Below are 21689 nucleotides of genomic sequence, written 5' to 3' on the forward strand. Positions count from 1 at the left end.
TGCCAAAAAGTGATGTGTACTCATGGTGCTTACATCTCCAACTGCAGCTTTTCTCCATCTCCCCAGCTGCATAAAATGACCAAAATAATTTATCAACAGGCATGAGATATTCTGTTTTCCCTTCTGAAGACGGAACAGAAATACAGAAGGCAGAAGAGACCTAACAAGGTTCATGATAAACACTGTTTGTTGGGCATTTTATCAACTAGCATACCCCAAACTAACACAACAATCCCCGCAGGAGGTTCTGTTGGCTTGAACAAACAATACAAATCTGTATTTGAGGCATGTATGCTGTCAACAAAACCCTTCAATAAACTGAACATGTAGTACCCATAGCTAAAGCTCCTTAATTCCTTATGTTTCTTGAATCTGACTCAATAGAAGCATAAAGGTACCCCACAGGGTACTATACATCATAAAAAAATTCCCACGAGAGATACTGATTCTTTTCCAGAAGCATTGATTCTGATTAATAAGTGATAAATTGTAGTTTATTCATCTGCTTCAGCCAAGCAACACCTGGTGCTGAGGAGGCCCACGTTTCTCTCCAGTTTCACAACTGAGAGTGAAGTGCAGCAAGGCACATTCGATATGCTCACAGGGAATCAGCCCTCCTAAGACCCTGAGCCCTCCCAAGCCCATAATCCCTGGGCAGCAGAGCCTTTTATAAGCATGCTCAACAGAACTGTAGCATTATCTTTCGAGAAAAGGGATTTCTATGTTTAAATGCAATATGGAATAAGTGATTTGAATACTATTCTCACCCCTGCCCCAGCTCTCCTTGTGTAAGCTCCTGACCTCAACTGCATCTCTGTTTCCCTACCTTAAAAACAGAAGTAGCAATATCTGCCTCTGCAGTGTTGCAGTGCTTGACTTTCATCTGTTTACATACTACTTTGGGATGGAAGATGCTGCAATGAAAGAAAGTATATATTTACACTGCATTCTATAAACTCATGAGGTGTTGGAGCATATTTTCCATTAATAAGTTCCATGTTTTAAAGCGAACAGAAGAGATATTGGTCTGTTTGGTAGTAAGTTCTATGTTTTAAAGTAAGCAGAAGAGATTATTGGTCTGTTTGGTAGTCTACCTACTACTCTCAGTTCCAGCTGAGTCGTTTGAAATTCCTCACTGCATGCTGTAGCTGTCTAGTGTATTTACAACAGCGTACACTGAAGGCAAAAGTGGCATGAAGGCAATACTTTTCCAGGCTTTGTTTCCACAAATGTGGTGTTAGGTAGTTGTGCATGTATATACACTGGTCTTTCAAATTATACTCACAGTCACAAGTGGAAAGTGTAATCTGCCCTTTCTCACTTTGTTTCATTTAACCCAAACCCTAGCAAATATTTTCTTGAGTTCTAAAACTGAACATAAATTTGCTTGGAGTGACACTTCAGAATAGCAGTTCAGAATAGCAGCACTTCCCAGCATCTTTTCTGCAGTTACAGCTCCAAGGAAGAGGACCTTTTCTTTCCCTCTTCCCTGACCTAAAGATGTAACCTGAAGCTTTAACTTAATTTAAAAAACATTTTAACTGATGGCTTCCCAAACTCAGTTTACAGCCCTCAAATAGCAGCAAAATTACCATTAAAGTTCCTCAGTGAAGCACATCCCTTTTACTGTTTGCCAGCCAGGAGCACGTCCTATTTCACTTCCCACAGCTGAGTTTTACCCAAACCTTACCATGAGGTGGTAGCAGGATTGGGCAAGCATGGCCTCAAGACCAAAACTTTCCAGCTTTGAACATCCATACTGTGGCCAGAAGATCACAAAAGAGAGAAGTCTTATGGTGAATAGTGCTACCATAGAAAAAAGGAGTGATTTCTTGGTTTCTCTGCTACATCTATCTATGCTAAACCTATCATGTCAAGGCGTACAACTGTGCCAGTCAAAGAAATCTAACTGATAGACACAGCATGGTTACAGAAGATTTGCACGGCATAACAGAAAGGGAAGGAAGTGGACGTGAGATTTTAACAAAAGCAAAAGAAACAACTCCGAGAAGTATATTGCTCCCCAGCCCTAAGCATAAAAATCTGTGCACAAATATTTTCAGGAACACGTCTTTAGACAGCAAGCAGCTGCATACATGTGCAGAAATCTGACTATAAGCCATGAGAAGGTAGGATGAACAGCCACGTCATTACTTCCAAACAAACCCCCAGAGAGACACACTTGTTCATTGGGAGTGGGAAGCTTTTCCAAGGGTGAAAAGCATCATCCTGTCAAGATCCAGTCTGCTGCTGAACACCATACGATGGGCGTGACACCAATGGTGCCAAGGACAGCGAGGTCAGTGCAAGACACCCTTTCTACACTGCGAAGACAAAGCCCTGCAAGATGATGTGCACTTGTCATCATGCCAGCGTGCTCCAGAGATGTCACAATTTCTATCATGCCACCAAACCAGCCAAGGCATTTATTTATTCCTTCCCTTAGTAATAGATGGACTGACTGTAGACCTTTGAGCTTAAGTCACAATCAGCATATTTGCCATTTGAAGCCATGGCTTGTATCACACTGAATTACCGTGGCTACAAGTGCATTACACATTACTGTGCTACCAGTTTGATAGAAGCACAAGGCGATTATTCAGCTCCTAAAGAAAGGATGATCTCAGCAAAGATAAGGTTTGCCTTAGAGAAGATTCTTTAGAGAAACTCTAAGCTCAAGATGAGCGCTAATCCTTCAACCCTCTTACGGCAGCTCCTTGTGACAATACTAAAAATGACAGGCTGTGCTTTCAGAAAAAGTTATCCTTTCTCAGCATGCACCAGCAAGTTTTCAAGTATAATGAACTGTGGGTAGAAGTCTTGTGAGAAAAATTGGGAAATCTGGATTGAGGCCATTTTGAAAGTATAACAGCTAACAGTTATTCCAAAAACAGTCTCTGTGGGGTGCAGTCAATTATTTTGGTTGTTAGCTCTGCTGTTGCAAAGTTGAGATTGTGCGACTGTGCCCAGCTTTCATGTTTCATGGGATTTACTATGACTTCAACAGGAATTAAGTGGACTTAACACCTTACAGAGTTCATTACATATGGTGTTAAAGTAGGCTTTTAGTTTCAAATGCATGAACTTCCTGCTGCTTTATGCATTAAAAAGGATCTTCTGCCTCAAGACCTATTCCACCATGGCAAAATGAACTCTGGACAAGCTTCCTTCCTTTGGCTCTTCCACAGGGAGATCCCCCATGAGAGAGAAGCACCTCTTGTTCTGTTGAAAAAGGGAAAGAAATGCATGATTATCAAATCACCTTCAAAACCATGCAATGCCCATAAAGAATTTATGGGACTACACCAGTCCTAGTGTGACAGCCAGGATGAGCAAGCAAATAAAACAGAACCACGAGGATAAGTTTTGTTATACAGGATGTAATTAGCCAAGCTGTCAGGACAACAGCGACACAGGTTCCAGGACTTCAGTATTGGACTACATGAATTTCAGTTTTCCAGGCAAACTGGAACATGCACACATTGGGTGGAGATTTCAATATATTGCCTATAAACCCCTTGGTCCCAGCACACACCAGGCTCTGTACAGCTCCAGGGTGGAGCCCCTTCTACAATTACTTTAAACACTCCTGGACTAGATTTTGGAAGATACCCCAGGGTATGACAGGATACAAGAGCTTGGAAACGCTTTCTGGAACATCTCACACAGCCCAAGAACATTTGCAGTGAAAACTCACTGAGCAAAACAAAATCCTATTCAGCTTTTTCTAGTGTTTAATCTGAGGCAAGAACAAATTTCAGACAAGTAGCCCAGCACAGGACAAGGGCATAAATCCACCCTCAGACAGGCCCTCTGACAAGGAGGTCTGTGCCCTGCTGAACAGCCTGAGCTTACCAGGAGCTCAAAAGGGAGCAGCTCTACAGCTTCAACTTAATGTTGAGTGTCTCAAGTTTTGGATTTAATCTCAGTCTGTGTTTCTGTGTTTACTGACCATGTCTAATCCATGCTATATTTGTATTTGATGGGTTTATTTCCATGTGTATTTCTGACCCTGACCATACAGAGCAAAGGTCACTTAATTCACATGAAATCAGCCACTGACTAGAAGCAGGTCCAAAGCCCGCTTGTAATAAAAAACTTGAAAGATGCAAGTACCTCCAAACCACTGGCCAGACACTGAAAAAGGCTCAGGAATGAAAGCACTTGAACAAGAAATCTCAGAGCCCTGACTTTCACATTTGTCTCGTCTACAGACTTTGGACAAACAAGTCAGACTGCTTTTCTGCACCTCAGCTCCTCATGGGTAATAACACCTTCTTCCACCTTGACGTGTTCAGACCATAATCTCCCTGGGCAGGAGCTCTCTCTTCTTACACATTTAAATAGCACCTTGCACTGTGGGATGTCCCCATTAGGTTGGCACCTCTAAATACATTGTGACAAATGTCTAATCTTTCCAAGTGGGGGAATTTGGCTTCTGGGGAAGTGTCAGTTCTCCCCCCCCCCTCCAGAGGAAACAAACCGCAGTCTCCACTAGCACTGAGGTTAACTCGGAGCTGCCATGGCTTCAGCAACGAGGAGTCTGCCTTGTGCCTTTCCCTCACTCTCAAGGTGCACCTCAGTGTCCCTTCCATTATGTCAAGAAACTGCTAGTGGGGCCACATGGGAAAGCAGCAAAATTAGGGAGTGGACTAAAAAAAAAATCTTTTGTCCCACAAAGAGCTCATTTGTGGGACAATGGAGACAGTAAGTTGCAACCTGAGTTTGGAATACATGGCCAAGAACAGCATTTCTTAAGCCATCTGAAGTCAATGCATAGCATCAGCTTCCACCTTTATCCAGCCCCTCTGTTCAAAGAAAAAGAGCAGCCAGAGCTGAGGCAGGGAGAATTTGCCATCTCATCACAATGGGTCTACAACAGCATAGAGGCTCAAAATGAACCAAGGAACAAGCCACCCTGTTCAGATGTCAAAGGCAACGAGATTTTATTAGAAACTTGGATAACAATGTGAGCTGATCTACTACCAGCTTGAGCAAGGCTGTAAAAGATGGCACGTGATTTTTTTAGCATTTTTCATATTCAAGTTTTCTCACAGCACAAGGCACAGAATTAACTGTTACGACAGTGGCTCACCAATAATCTATAAAGGCAGCTTCATAATATTGACTTCCTAAAGCCTTGGTCACTAGAACCAATTATAATATGAAAAGGAATAAAGATCACCTGGTGCTCTTTTCCAAAAGATTCACTTATTGACTAAAACAACCATGATAAGTAGTAGCACTTGGGTCCAACATCGACTCCTGACTCAGCCAAGAGAGTATGCAAGTGGGAGATGCTGTCAGCAATTTACCTGTAGTCAGGATCAGCTGTAACAGTGCAGTAGTAAGATGCTGTACTGCATTAAACCAACATATGTATTAATGAGGAATACAGTCCTGATCAATGGCAACATGTGCATTATTTACAAATACATTAAAACTGAATGCTGAAAATGGGGAGTCAAGATTAAGACAATGACTACAGTGACGGAAGATGGCCATTATGAGTAAAAGGAGGGAGGAAAGAAGTGATCAAACAGGTGGATTTTGAGAAGGTCATTGGAGACATGGACATAGACAGCTGTCTGGTACAGGAGGCAGTATGGAAAAAGCAGCCAGTGAGAGGTGAGGAAGAACTCAGCAAGCAGCAAAAAAGCACCGATGTGACAGAGTCCTGGTGGGCTTCCAAAATGCGAGGCATTAAGGGTCAGCACAGGAAAGGACCAAGAGTCACAACCCAACTGGCAGCTAGGAGGGATGTGATCAAAGAGTAAGAGAGACTTCACTTGTTCCATCTTGGACAGACTGGGAAGTAAAACATCCATCCAGAACCTTATGAGAATGACCCTAAATGCCAGGGAAGACAAGACTACCAAGTCTGAGTCTGGAGACCAAAAGGATTATTTCCAAGTCCCATTTAATTAGCAGCACACCAAGTGGTTTTTGTTTACCTGAAATGTCTGCCTCAAGGACCTTGGTATCGTGCAATATCATTCTCTACTCTCCACAAGTAAATTCAAACTACACTATATAAGCACATTTTTAACTCATGCAGAAGTAATCAAGTATTTAGAACATGATGTGAAATATTATCAGTAATTCACCAGCTTTTGCAATTGAACTACTGAGATGAGCCTCTCTGATGACATCTTTTCCTCGGTTCTACTTGTTTACTGGAAATTACAATAAATTAGTCACATTATAGCAATGAGAACTGGTTTAGTTACCCTCAGTCTCCAAGCAGAAAGCTAATTTATATGGTAAACATATACTGTTTGTGTATGCACTGTTCTTGTATGCCACAGCACAATTACTCTGAAGTTCCGTTTTTCCATGTGTGTACCTAGTACACGGTTGTACAAACACCCAAGCTAATAGCATAGTTTACCACAAGGTTGGTTACAACCATGGTGATATAAATCAAAAGTAATGTCTTTCCCAGATTGGTTTTCTACAGACACGTAGGTCATCCCTAGAAATACGGGAATATTGTTATCATTAAACTGTCAATAACAGCATGCAGAGCTACTTTTGCATTTTCAAACACTGGATTCCTTTGTTTTCACTCTGCTCAGAGTGTATTTTCCTAGCTGATGCTCTGTTGAGGGGACAGCCACACAAACCTATTTTTGTTTTAGTGCCACTTCTGCAGTGCCGTTCCCAGATACCATTTTGGCAGAACAAAGCCAGAACCCAAATGCCAGCATGTCCTGCCTGTACCTTAACCAGTAACAAATACTTTCAAGGTACCTTCTTACCTCCAGCAAAACCCAGTGTAAAGCAGATATAACAACTAAAGGTTTCTTAACTTCATTGACAAAAAACAGGAAAACTATAAAAGGAGGAAGAGTATAAAAGGAGAATAAAGAACTGTATTTTCTCCTATGGAGTTATTCCTGAAGATTTACATAAAACCTAGGACAAGCAGGACAGAGCTGCCATTAGAGAAAGGCTGTGGCCATATTAAGAGATCAGAATGAAACACTGCAGAATCTCTAAAATTAAGGGAGGCCACACCTCCGTTTGACAGCTGGAACTGGGCTGAGAATAACTCCACTAGGACTGCATCATCTCTTCAAAAGGCAGCAATTTCTCCCCAGTAAAACTCCTCTATGGTAACCGGTATTTATTCTGTGCACTTGTCCCCACAAAGTATTTTGGGGAAATGAGTATCCCACTTGACAGATAAGGAATTCTAGGGAGACATGCTTTAGTCAAGGTCACACAATGACTCGCTGCTGAGGCTGCCCCTGCAGTTCAGTGACTCGCACACTCACATCCATTGTCTTTTAATAAAGGCAGAAGCCGGGTGGATTTTCTGTAGTCACCAAATCAGCCAGGTCATCTGCTTGGAGGAAAGCATCAAGGAACAGGGAAAAGTAACTCCCCTCTTGCAACAGAGTAATCAGGATATTCCAGGTCCAAACAAAGAATGGAATATCTGAATTGCTCAGGGAAGAGAAAAGCAGGGTGGCTGTGGGTATCCTCTGTACACCCCACTCCAGCTGTGCCATCAGCAGAGCTTGCCCACAGCCATGCCTTGGGCAAGGAGGCAGGACCAGCCATGTAGCAATTTCATCCTGGGGGTTCTCCTGACACTCCCTGAGAAAGGCAGCACCCATGGCGGCAGCCGGCTGCTGCAGAGGCAGCTCCCCAGGCACAGCTGGCAGCTGAGCTCCACAGCAGGTCACCCCCTCCGGACAGAGGATTGATTTTTGACTCATCCTTCATCCCACAGTCCAAGTGACACTCAGAGGAACAGGCACACCAACACCCTCTCTAGATACAGGGATACACCCAGACCTGCCCTGAGCATCCCCTGCACGCTCAGACCTGCCACGCAGGGGATGCCTTCCCATGCTCCCCTACAGACCTACCACAGCAACCCACCCCACTGCACAGCCCCTGCAGAAACACTCCCCAAATAAATACGCCCCTTCACGCACACCCCATCTGAACATCTCAATACACCTCCCTTCCATACAGACCCTGCACAAACCATATTCAGATGCAGCACATCAACTCCCAGTGCCCTCTCCACACACATCACTATGCAAGAACCCCCCCAGCACTCCCCCTTACACACACACAGACCAACACACTTCCACACACACCCTGAGCACGAACACGGTCCATGAACCCCCTCAAAGAATCCCAACACCCTCTCTGCAATTAACCCTCCTTACATCTTCCTCCACACACACCCCAAACTCCAAATTTGACCAAGTGCAACCCCCCCCAAAACACCCTTCTCCACAGACACTTCTTCATTAACTTCCCCCTCTAACCACACTGCGTGAACTCCCAACACGCCCCTCCACACACACGAGTCCCTGCACAGCCCCGACCACACCCCTGTACACACACATTGTGCACGAACCCCTCCAAACACCCCCATACACGGAGTGCATAAATCCCTCCCACCCCCATTACACACACACTGCACGAATCCCCCAGCACCCCTCGCTTTTCTATTCATACCCACCCTCCCCAGTGGGAAACTCACATCGCTACTCAGCCACCCCGTGCACCCATCTGGGGACCCCTCCAAGCCTGGACAGATGTGGGGACGGCCCTCAGACAGCCCCCTGAGCGATGGACACAGCCATGTCTAGCCACAAGTAAGACACACCCCTCTGGCTCCACATCTGCACCCAAGCGAGCGTGCTGGGGGACACCCCGGGGTGTCAGCCCCTGCACCACCACCCTCTCCCACACCTCTCTGGAGGGGAAGGCAAACGGGCAGGCTCAGCACAGAGGGGCAGAAGCATCCCTGCACGCCCGAGGAAATGTGACCTTAACAGCAGACCCAAGTGGTGCAGCCCCCTTCCCACCCCGCCTCCTCACTGCACCAGACAGCGATGCTAATTACCTTCCTCCAGCTCATCCATGCTCCCGATCTTCCGCGACCCATCGATGGTGTAAATGTAACGGACTCCCTGAGGCAGATTAATATTGTCGGACAGGGACCGGGTCAGGTCAGCCAGGAGAGCATCAAAACTTCGGAAGCGGTCAGAGGACACGGCATATACAATCCCCTTGAAGTAGCGGTCCCCGTTGCGATAGAAACGCACCTTCTTTGCTTTCTTCTCGTTACTCAGTGCCTGTAAGGTCCTGGTTCTGTAGAAGCTACAGTGAGCACTGTGAGTGGGGCTGGGCAACCCGTTCATACGTGAGCCACGCATGTTTCTGGACGCCTTGTCTCTTTCGTCAAAGTGTCCAAAATCAAGTTCCATAGTTTGGTGAACCCTAAAGATCTGAAGCTGGGCAGGAAGGAGATGGGGAGAGAAGGAGTGCAAAGGGACAGGTTAGAGCCAAGCAGAGCCACAATCCAGAGAGAAAAATGACACTAATGCAAGAGCTGCGACTGGAGCAGGACAGATGTATTTGGGAAGTGCCCCCATCCCCTGACCCAGATTTGTATCGATCTGGGGATCGAGGGTAGGAGGGGTCCTCACATTTTGAAAGGGATCCAACTACTGGGGGCAAGGAACACGAGAGCTGCCTGCTCCTGCACCTGGGAGTTTTCAAAGTGCAATAAATTGGGACTTGGGGCCAAAGGGATACATGGCAATCACAACCCAGCCCCAAAAAACTCATCCAAACACCAGTTGGCAATGAATTAAACCTCTGAGCCCTGTGAGGTTTCCTTTGGCAACAGAAAACAAGGAGATCCCAGTAAGTCAGCCCTTCAATCTGTCGAATCACGGAAGGAACCAGAGCATGTGAATGTTTAACATTAGAATAAACTGGCATTTATGAAAGAATGGTCACAGGGGAATAAGCAGTTTCTTTGTGACAGCCTGTTCAATAAGGGTTAGCAATGAGATCCAGCCCACCCTTCCCCCTATCCGCAGCCCCCTCCTAGCCCATCAATCAATTCCCAGGACCAGCCTACATCTCTAAGAAGAAATGACTGGAAAGAAAAATCTGTCATTGAAACGAGGCTTCGATAAGCGCTTTTCAGCCTGAGTCTCCTCTGAATTGCATTTCTGCTGCCGTTTAACAAGGAGGAGAAAATAAAGGGGCTATTTCCACCACCCTCCTTCCAGCCTTAAGTGATTTAATTGCTGGAAGTGCCCCTGCTAGCTCACCTTTCATTGTTCAGAGCATGGGGGGCTCCCAGCACAGAAAAAACCTGAGACTTGAGCTGACACCCAGCAAACAGGAATTTCTGCACGATCTCTAGTTTATGCTCAAGAACACCACCCCAAACCCCAACACAAAAGGAGGTGGAACCCCCAATCCTGCAACAGAAAAACCCTTCCACTCCCCCAGCACAACCAGAAAAATGCAACTCACTTATGTTGCTTGCATGTTAACACAGGGCAGAAAAGGGATTTACCCCAGCTCTTGGCAGCCAGGTATAAATCTAGGAAAAGCTGTTGCTATCTCTTCCCCACCCCTCACATCTGCCAGAACGAAGCTCCTTCCCTGTATTTTACAATGTCAACGTGACCTGTGCAAGAAAAATCATTGTCCCCAGTCTGCAATAAAACAGAAGATGCCAATGCAGGCGATCTGCACAGAAACCCCAAGTTGGGAACATTTTCCCCACGATGCCAGTTGGGGTAGATTCAGTCTGGTGTCATGCAGTGAACAATGAAACATCCAAGCAACTTCGGGAATGAATCAGAGGATGCAGGGGGTTTTGATTTTAAAATGAACTGCAGATGCTGTAAGGTACTAAGAGAAAGATTCTTCCTTTCTATCTGACATCTGTTACTTTTCTGCATGCAAGTCACTCAAAAAAGCTCTACTCACCGGTTTTCAGCGCGCAGGGTGGAGATGCTGAGAGAAAGAAAACCAGGCTCACTCTGCCTTTGTTGTCTGAGCTCCAAGCAAGAAATTCCTGCCAGGGTGGATGAGACGCCTCCTAGGTCCTAGTGCCTTGGTCGATCCCTCCACAGTAACTTTGCCTCAGTGGTTTTTACTCTCATCATCAGTCCTCTGCTTATAGTCTTCTCTGGATTTGGGGGGGGGGGGGGGGGGGGGGGGGGGGCAAGGTGTGTTCAGTCCAGCTCTGGATATGTTTACAGATTGGTAAACAAAAAGTTTAAAGGGGCAAGTTTTGGGGTGATGTTCTGAAGGATGCAGTTTTCCCCTTGGTTCTAGCTTCACCAAGAAAGCATCTGCCCCCCCCCCCCCCCCCCCCCCGAAAAAAACCCAAACAAACCCATAATTGGACTGATGCACCAATATTACAGGATTACCAGTACAGGGAGGTCATGGTTACAATCCTATAGCACGCTACAATGCTGGCACAAGACTCCTGTGTATTAGGAAAGCAACTAAGAAAAAAGTTGACCTGTGGAACTGGGCACAGTCCTGCTCCTGTACTGGTTTTACACAGCATTCATGGTTTACATGGGCAAGCAGAAAGCAAGAATTCACTTGGTGGTTCTGCATGTGGTGCCCCTGAATAGTTTTTCTCCGTTAGTGTTGGACACAAGCCAAGGCAGAGCTCTGAATCCCAGTTCATTCAAATCCCCAAGGAGTTCAAGATGGAATCATTCAACACAAGCTTAACCCAACAGATTCAACCTGGCTCATATCCCAAACTAAGAGAAGTTTTATTTTCTGATTCCACTGCAGTAGGACTCAGCTGTTACAAAATTGTACTAGGCTCTTCCACTTTGACAGCAAAATCTTTCACCTGCTTTCTGGATGGAGATTTCTATCCTGCAGTTAGAAGAGCAGCACCACTAACCCCACTGGTGCTGGTCCCATCTTTGTTTTAGAAAAGCACAGGATTTGGGAATGGGAGGGTCTTCCCATCTGTAAAAAGAAATCTTTCCTAACAACGCTGTGTCTGTTTTGAATGAAAACATCAGATGTTGTCATTTTGGCACATCACAGCAGTATCACATTTACACAGAAAAAGTTAGTATTTATTCCAGCTTTGTCTGCCCTGTACACGATAGTCCAGGCAACACTGACACAAACGCACTGAAAGCTCATCTTTGTTCGCCAGCAACTTTCACACATGACATTTGTGAAGCTTCTTATGCCCTGAAACCACCCTTTTATTGAAAGACTCCTGTGCATCCTCTGCTAAAGCTGTCAGCTGCTCCCTTTTGTGCTCGATGCGATCACTGCAGAGACCACAGATCTGCTCTCCTTCCTCAGGAATTAGCACTTGAGAGTACCACAGGAAAGAGTAGGGTCTGTGTTCTCCAAGGTGTATTTCAGTAGGTCTGTGGATGATGATGCAAGAGGTGTGACTTGAAGCCTTCTCCTTCCCATTAGGTCCCACTCCAATTTGGATAATACCTGGCCATTCATCACTATGTGCTTAACCTCACCAGGATTAACAATTCTTCCCTATGCCACAATACTACTGTAAATATAAATTTATTCATACTTTTAAAATGCACCAAAGATACGAGTCATTATGTATGTGCTAAGTACCATAACAGCAAGAATAGAGAGAAGGAAACTAAATTGAGTCTTCAGTGGTGCACAGAGCTTTGCTAAAGAGGCAGGCTGTTTGGGATGATGTCTGAGGACCTGGATACTACCCCAGGGTAACCTGGCAGGATGATGTAAACCCATGTAGTCAGTGGAATTGTACAACAACTTTGTCATCTCCCAAGTTTGACTTGTGTGGAGAGTTCTGAGGACAAAGGGTCTCAGACACCATACCTGCTGGTGAGATGAAGCATGTCTATATGGACATGTCTGCTCAGGACACCACTAGAAGCTTTGGAGCATGGGCACTTCCTTTTAAAAGCAGAATTACTCCAGCAAGAGACCTGGTATTTGTTCCTGACAGAAGGATAAGGTTTCTATAGCCAAGGAAGGTTACATTCATCTCAATTTATTCCTGAAAGGAGCCCAAATCACCTTCAGTACAGTTGTCCTCCTTTAATCCTGAAGAGCACTGGAGCCAGATTGATTTCACATCTTCTCAGTGGAATTGAGCCATATTTGCTTCTCTTCAAATGAGAACAGGATCACCTCATACTACAGACATTGCCTGGGATAATAAGGCACAAAAATAAACAGCTCTTTCGTGGTGAATGCAAGGGCCTGCTCCTGACTTGATTTCTGTTGGTCAGGCACAAGAGCTTCTTCACTGGCCTTAAGGAGTTAATGCTAGTCAAAACCTGTTTACATCAGAAGAGACTTCCCCCCACAACACCATAATCTAAACCATTTTAGGCAGCATGAGCAATTGAGAATTGGAAAGAAAATTCTTCCCATCAATAATTTCATCTAGCTAAAAAGGAAAGATAAATTTAGCTCTTCAGATTAAATTATCTGCTTTAAATCAGGTGAATCATCTTTCCTCCAGGAAGCTAACATTTAGACTTTTGCCTGTGTAACTAAATCTGTATAAAGACATGTTTGTTGACATTGCTGAGCAACTGGGATACTTTGGAAAGGGACAGACTGCAGGTAAAAGGGATTTTGTGACTGTTTTCTGCTAACTTCTTCACATACACCTAGAAAATCCAGTTTCTAGCATCATTAGGAGTTGCAGTCTTAAGTACTCTCTATGCCAATGCCCAGTTGCTTTGCTATACATCATCCTGACTTCTATAAAAATTGCATCCAATAGCACAGCATGTTCTCCGATCAGGATGTAAGTTAGGGTGATAAGCAGCTGAGCTCCAGCTGCACCACAGATAAGAATTATGAAAAAGTTAAATCAAGTGATCACTACTTTTGAAGGAAGTCGTGGGTCAACATTTTCAAGTCAGTATTTAGATGCACGTTTAACTACATTTATTATTTTAATCTCTGGATTGCTTTGAAAATATCATCCCTGATCACTGCTTTTAAAGCTTTGCTTGATGTGAACTTACACACGAAAACACTCTGAAGTAACAAATTACTATTTCAGGGCTCTGCCAAATGTGTCAAGGCACTCAAAACTGAAAGCCCATAAAGCCAATGGCTCAGTCTTGACCCTATAGAGCAACAGGCTTTAAACCTGAATCTTCAGAAGAGCTGACAGTTCATTGGAGAATTATCCTATATCAGACCATAGAGTTAAGTCTCTCCTACATAATACTATGAGCTAATAAGCAACGGGGACTTGGCAGACTTTCACCACATAACATTTGTTTCCTTTGGAGATTTATTTTTACAGGGACCACACACATCTGAAAGTCTTTTAAATACCAATGCTAGTGAGCCAAAGTCAGCTCAGCCACTGGGGAGAGAAGGGTGGAAGAAGACCTCCATAACATAGCTTCACTACTCCAAGCCTTGTAACTATCTGCAGAGGCTGTTCAGTCCTTGAAGTCAGAAGGCTGGACCCTTCTACAGCCTGAATCACTGGAAACCCCAGGGAGTAGCAGGGACAAAGTCTGGGGAAGGAAGAAACAGTGGAAGCAGAAGCTGGGCTCCAAGGCCACCTCTAGCAGCTGGCCAAATTGGGGGTCCTCACCTGTGCTCCACAGCACCAGTATCTCTTGGGTGAGACCTGTCTCTCCTCCAGACTCCAGAGGCTGTGCTGAGTCAGTGCATTTCTGCTGCAGCCCCACACCCTTGGCAGATGTCCTCAATCTCAGCAGGTGACTTTGGCTCCAGGTAAGGTCTTGCTGAAATTTGGGAGAAAGAGGCCCTTACATCCTTTGAGGGATCAACAGGAAGCAGGCTGCAAATGAAAAGGCTGTTTCCTGTGCTAATTAAGCCTTTTTTAAGTATCTGGAAACAATGCAACTCAATGAGTTATTCAATGAACTCAAGACATTCCCAACACATCCAGATACAAGAAAGCATTACAACACACAACAGTCATCCAAAAGAAAAATACCTTTTGCACTAGATTTCTTCTGGCTCCATCCCCTCCTTACTATAAGCAAATCACCACAATCAATAAATCTTTCCCAGCTGAAAACAAATTCCCTGACAGCAGAAAATGAAGCACCTCCACCCCAGTACACACCCCATGATATCTTGGGTAAATCCTGCCAGACCCAGTGAGTTCCACAAGCCAAATTCTGGTGGCAATTCAGTGGCAGTATTTTCCCTTAACACCAATTTGCAAAGCTTGCAGAAAGCCATGAAAACGTCTGCCACATGCATCATCTGTACCCTGGGGGACATGCAGAACCTCTCCGAGGTTGTCAGTACATTTTTGCTGACCAAATTATGTATGAAATATAGTCTGCAAGTCCCAGCCAAGGTCATGACAAATGGAACCACAAGAAAGCCGGATGTCTCCTTTCTCCAAGGTTGTCCATGGGCTGCATCATAGTAGTTAGAAGGGTCATGACCAAGAATTTAATAACTTCTTGATAATTTCACTTTATACAGTAATTCTAACTGAATACATCATTGCCAGCCTCTTTCAAATGCCTGCTGAATGTAACATTGGTTTGAAGGACTTTCCTGATGGAATATTAAATGATGGAAAGGAAAATCCCAAAGTCATTATGGGGGGGATCATGTCACATTCAAGGTGGAAATGCAAGACATTTCCTTACAAACATAGATCCTCTGTCACTCTGAAGGCAGTGACAGTGAAATCAGGTGACACTGGGGAAGTATTTGTAAGAGATACCCAAACAGCTCATTTTACAAACTTAGAAATCACACCAATAGACCATTTCAAAAGTCATTTTCCACAAGAGACTTCCACTCAGTACACTCAATGTCATCCCAGACCAAGCCCAACAGAGGGTGCAGGGTTAGCCATAGAAGTGTCCAAGGCAAATACTTTCTCGTTATCAAATAGTGAACACATGCGATCTACAAAACTGACATTTTAAATAGAAGACAAAAAGATGCCTTCAGTCACCTTAGGAGACATTGAGCTCTGATATTCAGCATGACATAGGACAAAGACTAGAGGTCACATTACACCAGCCTGGAGTTCTCATAGTCTATCTTGGTCTCATTTTGAGCTTTAACATTACAAGCATTTGTCAGGTCCATGCACCCCAACACATTGTCCGTAATTAGTCTCGATTCAGGCCCACGCTGTCTTTGGAGCACACTCCTTTACTGGTAGAAGGCTCACACTGGCACAGCCTGTGTTTGTGCCAACACATCTGGCCTCTGGCAGCAGAGCACGGGTGCTGGAAACTCCCAGGGTAGCTATAAGGCTCTAAGGAAACCTGTCTCTTGGCAGGAGATGAGTAATCAGTATTTAGAGTATGGATTCTGGCTGAGCTCAGCTGTTGTGTAGAAGCTTTGAGCTGTCAGTTACAGAGTAGGAATAATTGTCATTCAGCTTGCTCACCTCCTTCTACCAGCAGTAACAGCTGAGAGATAGAGGCAGCTCCAGGTTTTTGCACTCTCCTGGAAAGAGGAGAGCAGAGTGGGGAAAAGAGGGCTTTTGTGCTGGTGTTTTATTGTTTTCAGGGGATGGTTCCAATATGTTTTATCCTAAAAATTCACAGAGATCAGTCATAAATGGCAATTTTTTATGGCTGCAGATACTGCTTAGCTATTTTGCTACTGTTCTTCAGTCACACATAATTTATCTATAATAAACTATTGATAATTATTGCTTTGCATCAGTATTGAAATTTAAAGGTAGATCCAGCAATGAAAAAACTCATTTAGCTACTTTAAAAGAAACTTATCTGTTCAAAGTCTCATGCAAATTAGAATACACAAGCACACTGAAAGACCATTTTTTAAAATCAATGAACTGAGATTTTTGTTTGCATAGCTGCAGTCTCTCACTCTAGAAGGATGCAGACTCACAGTCAGACAGAATGGAACAACAATAAAATATGCTATAACATACACGGGCAGCACTGACATCTTCAGTCCCCTTTCTCCAGCAACCAGAGCTCACACTCCAAACTCTATCCTGAACTAAACTAAATCTGATTCCTCTTCTGCCAGAATTACTACCAGGCTTTGAAAAGCTGGGTCTTGCATGCAGCAGCCAGCAATACCCTGTTTATTTGTAGTACAAGGCACCCATGAGCACTGCAAGCATGGGAAGGAAGCAGGTTCCAAACATATGCTGACATGCAAAGCCCTGTCCCTAGCAGCTATTGATGTATCCAGGGATTTTAAATACTTCCTGAGAACCTATATAGAGCTACATGTATGTTTTATCTTTAAAGGTTACAGTATGGAAACACTAAGACACTCTGTTTTTAAGTAGTTCTATTTCAAGTACCGAAACTCCAATCTGAGCTTCTGCAGCTCTTCCCCTGTTCTCTCCATGCATACCAGAGTTGTGCTGACAAGTGAGAGATGGCTTCAGGCAGAAGTTCTTGTCTACAGTGTGACCATCAAGAAACAAGCACAGGGCATCCTCCTGCTCCATTAATGTCCCTGAACAGACTCACTGGAGAGAAGCATCTCATCCAGCAGGAAGACAATGATTATCAATGCTTTGGTGCTGCCTTTTTTTGGGGGGGAATAGTACCCCTTTTTTTCTTTTGAACATCTGCAGCTTGCTGATAACTAGGACATTGATTAACATTGCAGGAGAGTACTAGATGATGATTTAAGAGCTATTGTGCTAGAAGCTGGCACCAGAAACTCCACAGTACTGATTCTGATGCCATTTCATCTTCAGATTATGCAGGTTCTGTTCATTAAGAAACCCTCCCAATGTAAGATAAAAAGTTTTTACACATTGCTCACAGATTATGTGCTCTTCCTCAGTAGATGACATTCCCAGCCTAGAAAACTTTGTGAACCACAGTATAATTGAACAGGAGAATAAGAGCCATACCAGAACATCAGGACTAGTATCCCAAAGTTTGGATCAAGAACCAGATCAGAAGAAACTCCTGGTCTTGTCTGATGGTGCTGTCAACTGTGCTTCCATTCACTGAGCTCTCATAAGGGCTACCCAATACCAGCTATGTAAACACTCCAATTGAGCAAGGAGCTCGGCACCAGATAAAGCAGGATTCCACTTTACATTCATTTCTAAGCAGTTGTTGGTCACCACAGATCTAGAGCCAAAAAACAGCTACTTGCAAGCCTCAAGGAAATATGGATGTTTCCTGTGACCTCAAACTCCAGAGAAACAAGTCCTAGAGCCACTTACTGTTGAGTCTGTAAATGGGACCTGGTCTTCCTTCATTGTGAATTTGAGAATGGTCTTTGCATGGGGGGCATCTCAAGTTGGGAAAATCAACTCATGAAATGCTGTGGTAGTGCAAAAAAAAAAAAACCCAGACAAACCCCTCAAGTTCATTCCTGGCTAGCTGCAAGAAAAGGATATCAGTAGCAGATTGGCTTTACCCCAAGGGCCCTGCGGGCTATAACCATAGCGTCCCCTCCCCTCCTTTAGCATCAGCTAAACTACAAAGGTGAGGGCCCTCCTGCAGCAACAGGCTTCAGCCCCCAGACTGCTGTGTGTACATGCAGTCCCAGCAGAAAGTCATCATCACTGTATTATACAATAATTGCTACAGCCACTACTTTTGTCCATCTCCTGCTTTATTCTAACCACTGGAGAAAGGCAGATCAGCTGCCTGCAGCCCCACTATAGAAACAGGGTACAGCCATAAATACTAACAGGCCATTTTGTTCTTTGTACCCATGAAGTGCTTTCCTACTCTGAGTTAAAGATTGATTCTGTTTCCAATTAGAAATCCAAACTGCTTGTTGGATTAGGTGACTTCCACTCACTAAGCAACCCAACAAATATTTTCAGGTTGGATCCTTACAGTTATTAACCCTGAAAGCACATGAAGCACTCCGCTCAGATACCTTTCTCAAGATTGAGTCAAGGCCCACACCACAATGAATAGCCTTTGCGTGTCTCCTGGGCACAGTCATGACTTGTTTCATTGTGGTCACCCTGCAACGATCCAGCCCTCAGCACTGCCAACTGGCCCAAATCTCCAGTTTGTGGACTAAGTCTGTAGATGTAACCCTTAAAGAGAATTATGAAAGGGACTGCTTGTCTCACTTTTAGCCCACACAAGCCCAGTCATCTCCAGGCTGGTCATGAGATCCTCTCATTCTCTTCATGTCACTCTCACCTCACTTCGGGGTATCCAAGGGGCACTTGCAGAGAGACATCTAGTTGTACTTCCTGCAGTGCTAATCACAACCCACATCACGCACACACACCACTCAAATGCAGCAACACCAGCGCACATCAGCTCTCTGCAAGGTTGGCAGACAACAGAAAATATTTACGAGGCACAGATGATGCATGAGTTGGGTGCTCAAGGGGTATCTCCACTGTGCCTTGCAAAGCAGCACACACCTGCTGAGCACCCATGCAAGCTCCTGCACTGGCCAGCAATAGCTCTGTAAGGACATCCCTGCAACCCTCGTTCAAGCTATGTGCCACTTCTTGTGCCATAGGTGTCTAAGGCAACAACGATGCCACCCTGTGGTAAATCTGAGCATCAGGAGCGGAAACAGTCATCCCTGGTCAGGCGCTGATCAGTTTGTATCGGGTTTGCATGGCCAGGTTTTGGTAGCGGGGGGCTGCAGGGGTTGCTGCTGTGAGAACCTGCCAGAAGCTTCCCCCATGTCTGACAGAGGCAGTGCCAGCTGGCTCCAAGACAGACCCACCACAGCTGAGGCCATCAGCAACAGTGGTGGCACCTCTGGGATGACATAGTTAAGGGGGGAAAAAAACCTGCTGCAAAATAGCAGCTAGGAGAGAGGAGTGAGAATATGCAAGAGGAACAACTCTGCAGACAGCAAGGTCAGTGAAGGAGGGGGAGAAGGTGCTCCAGGTGCCAGAACAGAGATTCCCCTGCAGCCCACGGAGAAGACCATGGTGAGGCAGGCCATCCCTCTGCAGCCCATGGAGGATGATGGTGGAGCAGATATCCACCAGCAGCCCATGGAGGACCCCACACCAGAGCAGGTGGATGCCTGAAGGAGGCTGTGACCCTGTGGGGGAGCCACACTGGAGCAGGCTCTTGGCAGGACCTGTGGCCCCATGGAGAGAAGAACCCAGGCTGGAACAGGTTTGCTGGCAGGACTTGTGACCCTGTGGGGGACCCACACTGGAGCAGTCTGGTCCTGAAGGTCTCCACCCCATGGAAAGGACCCATGCTGGAGAAATTTGTGGAGGACTGTCTCTCATGGGAGGGACTCCACACTGGAGCAGGGGAAGAGTGTGAGGAAGAAGGAGCAGCAGAGACAACTTGTGATGAACTGACCACAACCCTCATTCCCCATCCCCCTGTGCAGCTCAGGGTGAGGGAGGTAGAGAAATCAGGAGTGAAGTTGAGCCCAGAAGGGAGGAGTTGGGGGAAGATGTTTTAAGATTTGGTTTTATTTCTCATTACTCTGATTTGATTGGCTATAAATTAATTTCCCCAAGTTAAGTCTGTTTTGTTCATGACAGTAACTGATGAATGATCTCCCTGTCCTTATCTCAACCCATGAGCCTCATTTTCTCTCCCCTATCCAGCTGAGGAAGGGGGTGATAGAGCAGCTTGGTGGGCACCAGGGTCAACCCACCACCGTAGACTAAGCACCCACTTCCAAGAGCCTAACAAGGCAAACAATCTCAGCAAGCTCACCTGAGCCCATGAGCTTTGAACTTCTCTCAAATCACCTATGAATGGTTAGTCAGGCCTGCACCACCACTTCTTGGCAATGATGCAAATAGATTCATACACACCTTTCAGTTTGCACATTGAGATTTACCATCCCTAAAGTGGAAGCGGAACACAGACATACCGGTTTTTGCCTTACAGGATCATCAAAAGTAGAATGGCCCTTGCTTACACTGTACTATTTCATCATTTGAGCTATTTCTAGGGAAAAGAAGCCCCAGAGATGGAATTTTAGCTTAATCAATACTGCATTAAAACATTAGCTGTGATGTGCCTTATTTGATTCAAGTCAGACCAAATGAAGGCTGTGCAGAAGCTAATTATCATTTTGTTTCATGTGGCCCATTGGGTGATAGCAGTAAGAAACCATTTCAAATTAGAACAGACACTAGGAAGAGGCTCCCTACACACCACCACAGCTGTATTCTCTTTAACACAAGGCCTGCTAAGCCAGTGCAGACAATTGGTTGAAGGACTTATAAAACACTTGAAGAAAATAAGTTTTGGGCACTTTACCTTCAGGCTTGCTTGACCCCTTTGTGTAGGTGGCCTTTTTGCTACCCCCAGTAGGAAGCAGTTAGAGGCAGTGCCAGCAGATGGCAACCCAGTAAGAGTTTCTGTGTAGAACAGCTGTCAGAGCCCTGCAGGCCAGCAGCATGGGCAGCCAAAAGCATCTGCTTACCTGCCTGGGCAAAGTAGCAAGAAGATCAGAGAAGTTCTGTGTAAATCTTTGAAGGAGCTTAGAGACTGAAGAGAATATCTGGGTGTTTAAGAATCTAGCCAACCACTCTGCAGTAGAGACACCTCCATGGTATTCCCTGAACAACCCATTTCCATAGCCTTTAACTCATTCCATAAAATTCTTGCTAGCTTCTCAATGCTAACACATGGGAAGTTCACACCACATGCATGTGGTCACTGACTGCTGTTACTCTGCAGTGTCAGAGTCTCCCTTTTCACTTCCACACCTTTGCTGAAGATTAGACACAAGTGGTTTCCTTTGAGCAGCACCATCCGAAGCACAGCTTTGAATTCACACACATTGGCATTTCAGGCAGCATAAAACCACATGCACACAGACCATTTCTACAAGTTCCCATGCCCAGAACTTCCTTTTGGCTAGCTCTAGGAGAGCTCCTACTTTATGCTGTGAATTGCTGTGCAGGCACATTCCCCTCTTCCTTCAACAACTCCTGGTATTAGGTGGTCAAGGTTTAC

General features: G+C 45.1%; 1 protein-coding gene across 2 annotated transcripts in view; it reads right to left on the minus strand.

Annotated features, from left to right (window-relative positions):
- Positions 1-21689, minus strand: part of DCX (doublecortin) — a 122877-nt gene that overhangs the window by 61174 nt on the left and 40014 nt on the right. The window contains exons 3-4 of one of the 2 annotated variants that reach the window (XM_010302347.2): positions 10768-10969; positions 8876-9266 (exon numbers count right to left, since the gene is read on the minus strand). In XM_010302347.2, coding sequence (XP_010300649.1) covers positions 8876-9239 — 364 coding nt within the window. In that variant the 5' untranslated portion in view covers positions 9240-9266; positions 10768-10969. Of the gene's footprint in view, positions 1-8875; positions 9267-10767; positions 10970-21689 lie in introns of those variants that run through there. The other variant, XM_075763642.1, reaches the window with a different exon arrangement.

This window comes from Balearica regulorum, chromosome 11, assembly GCF_011004875.1.
Source record: "Balearica regulorum gibbericeps isolate bBalReg1 chromosome 11, bBalReg1.pri, whole genome shotgun sequence".
Taxonomy (NCBI): domain Eukaryota; kingdom Metazoa; phylum Chordata; class Aves; order Gruiformes; family Gruidae; genus Balearica; species Balearica regulorum.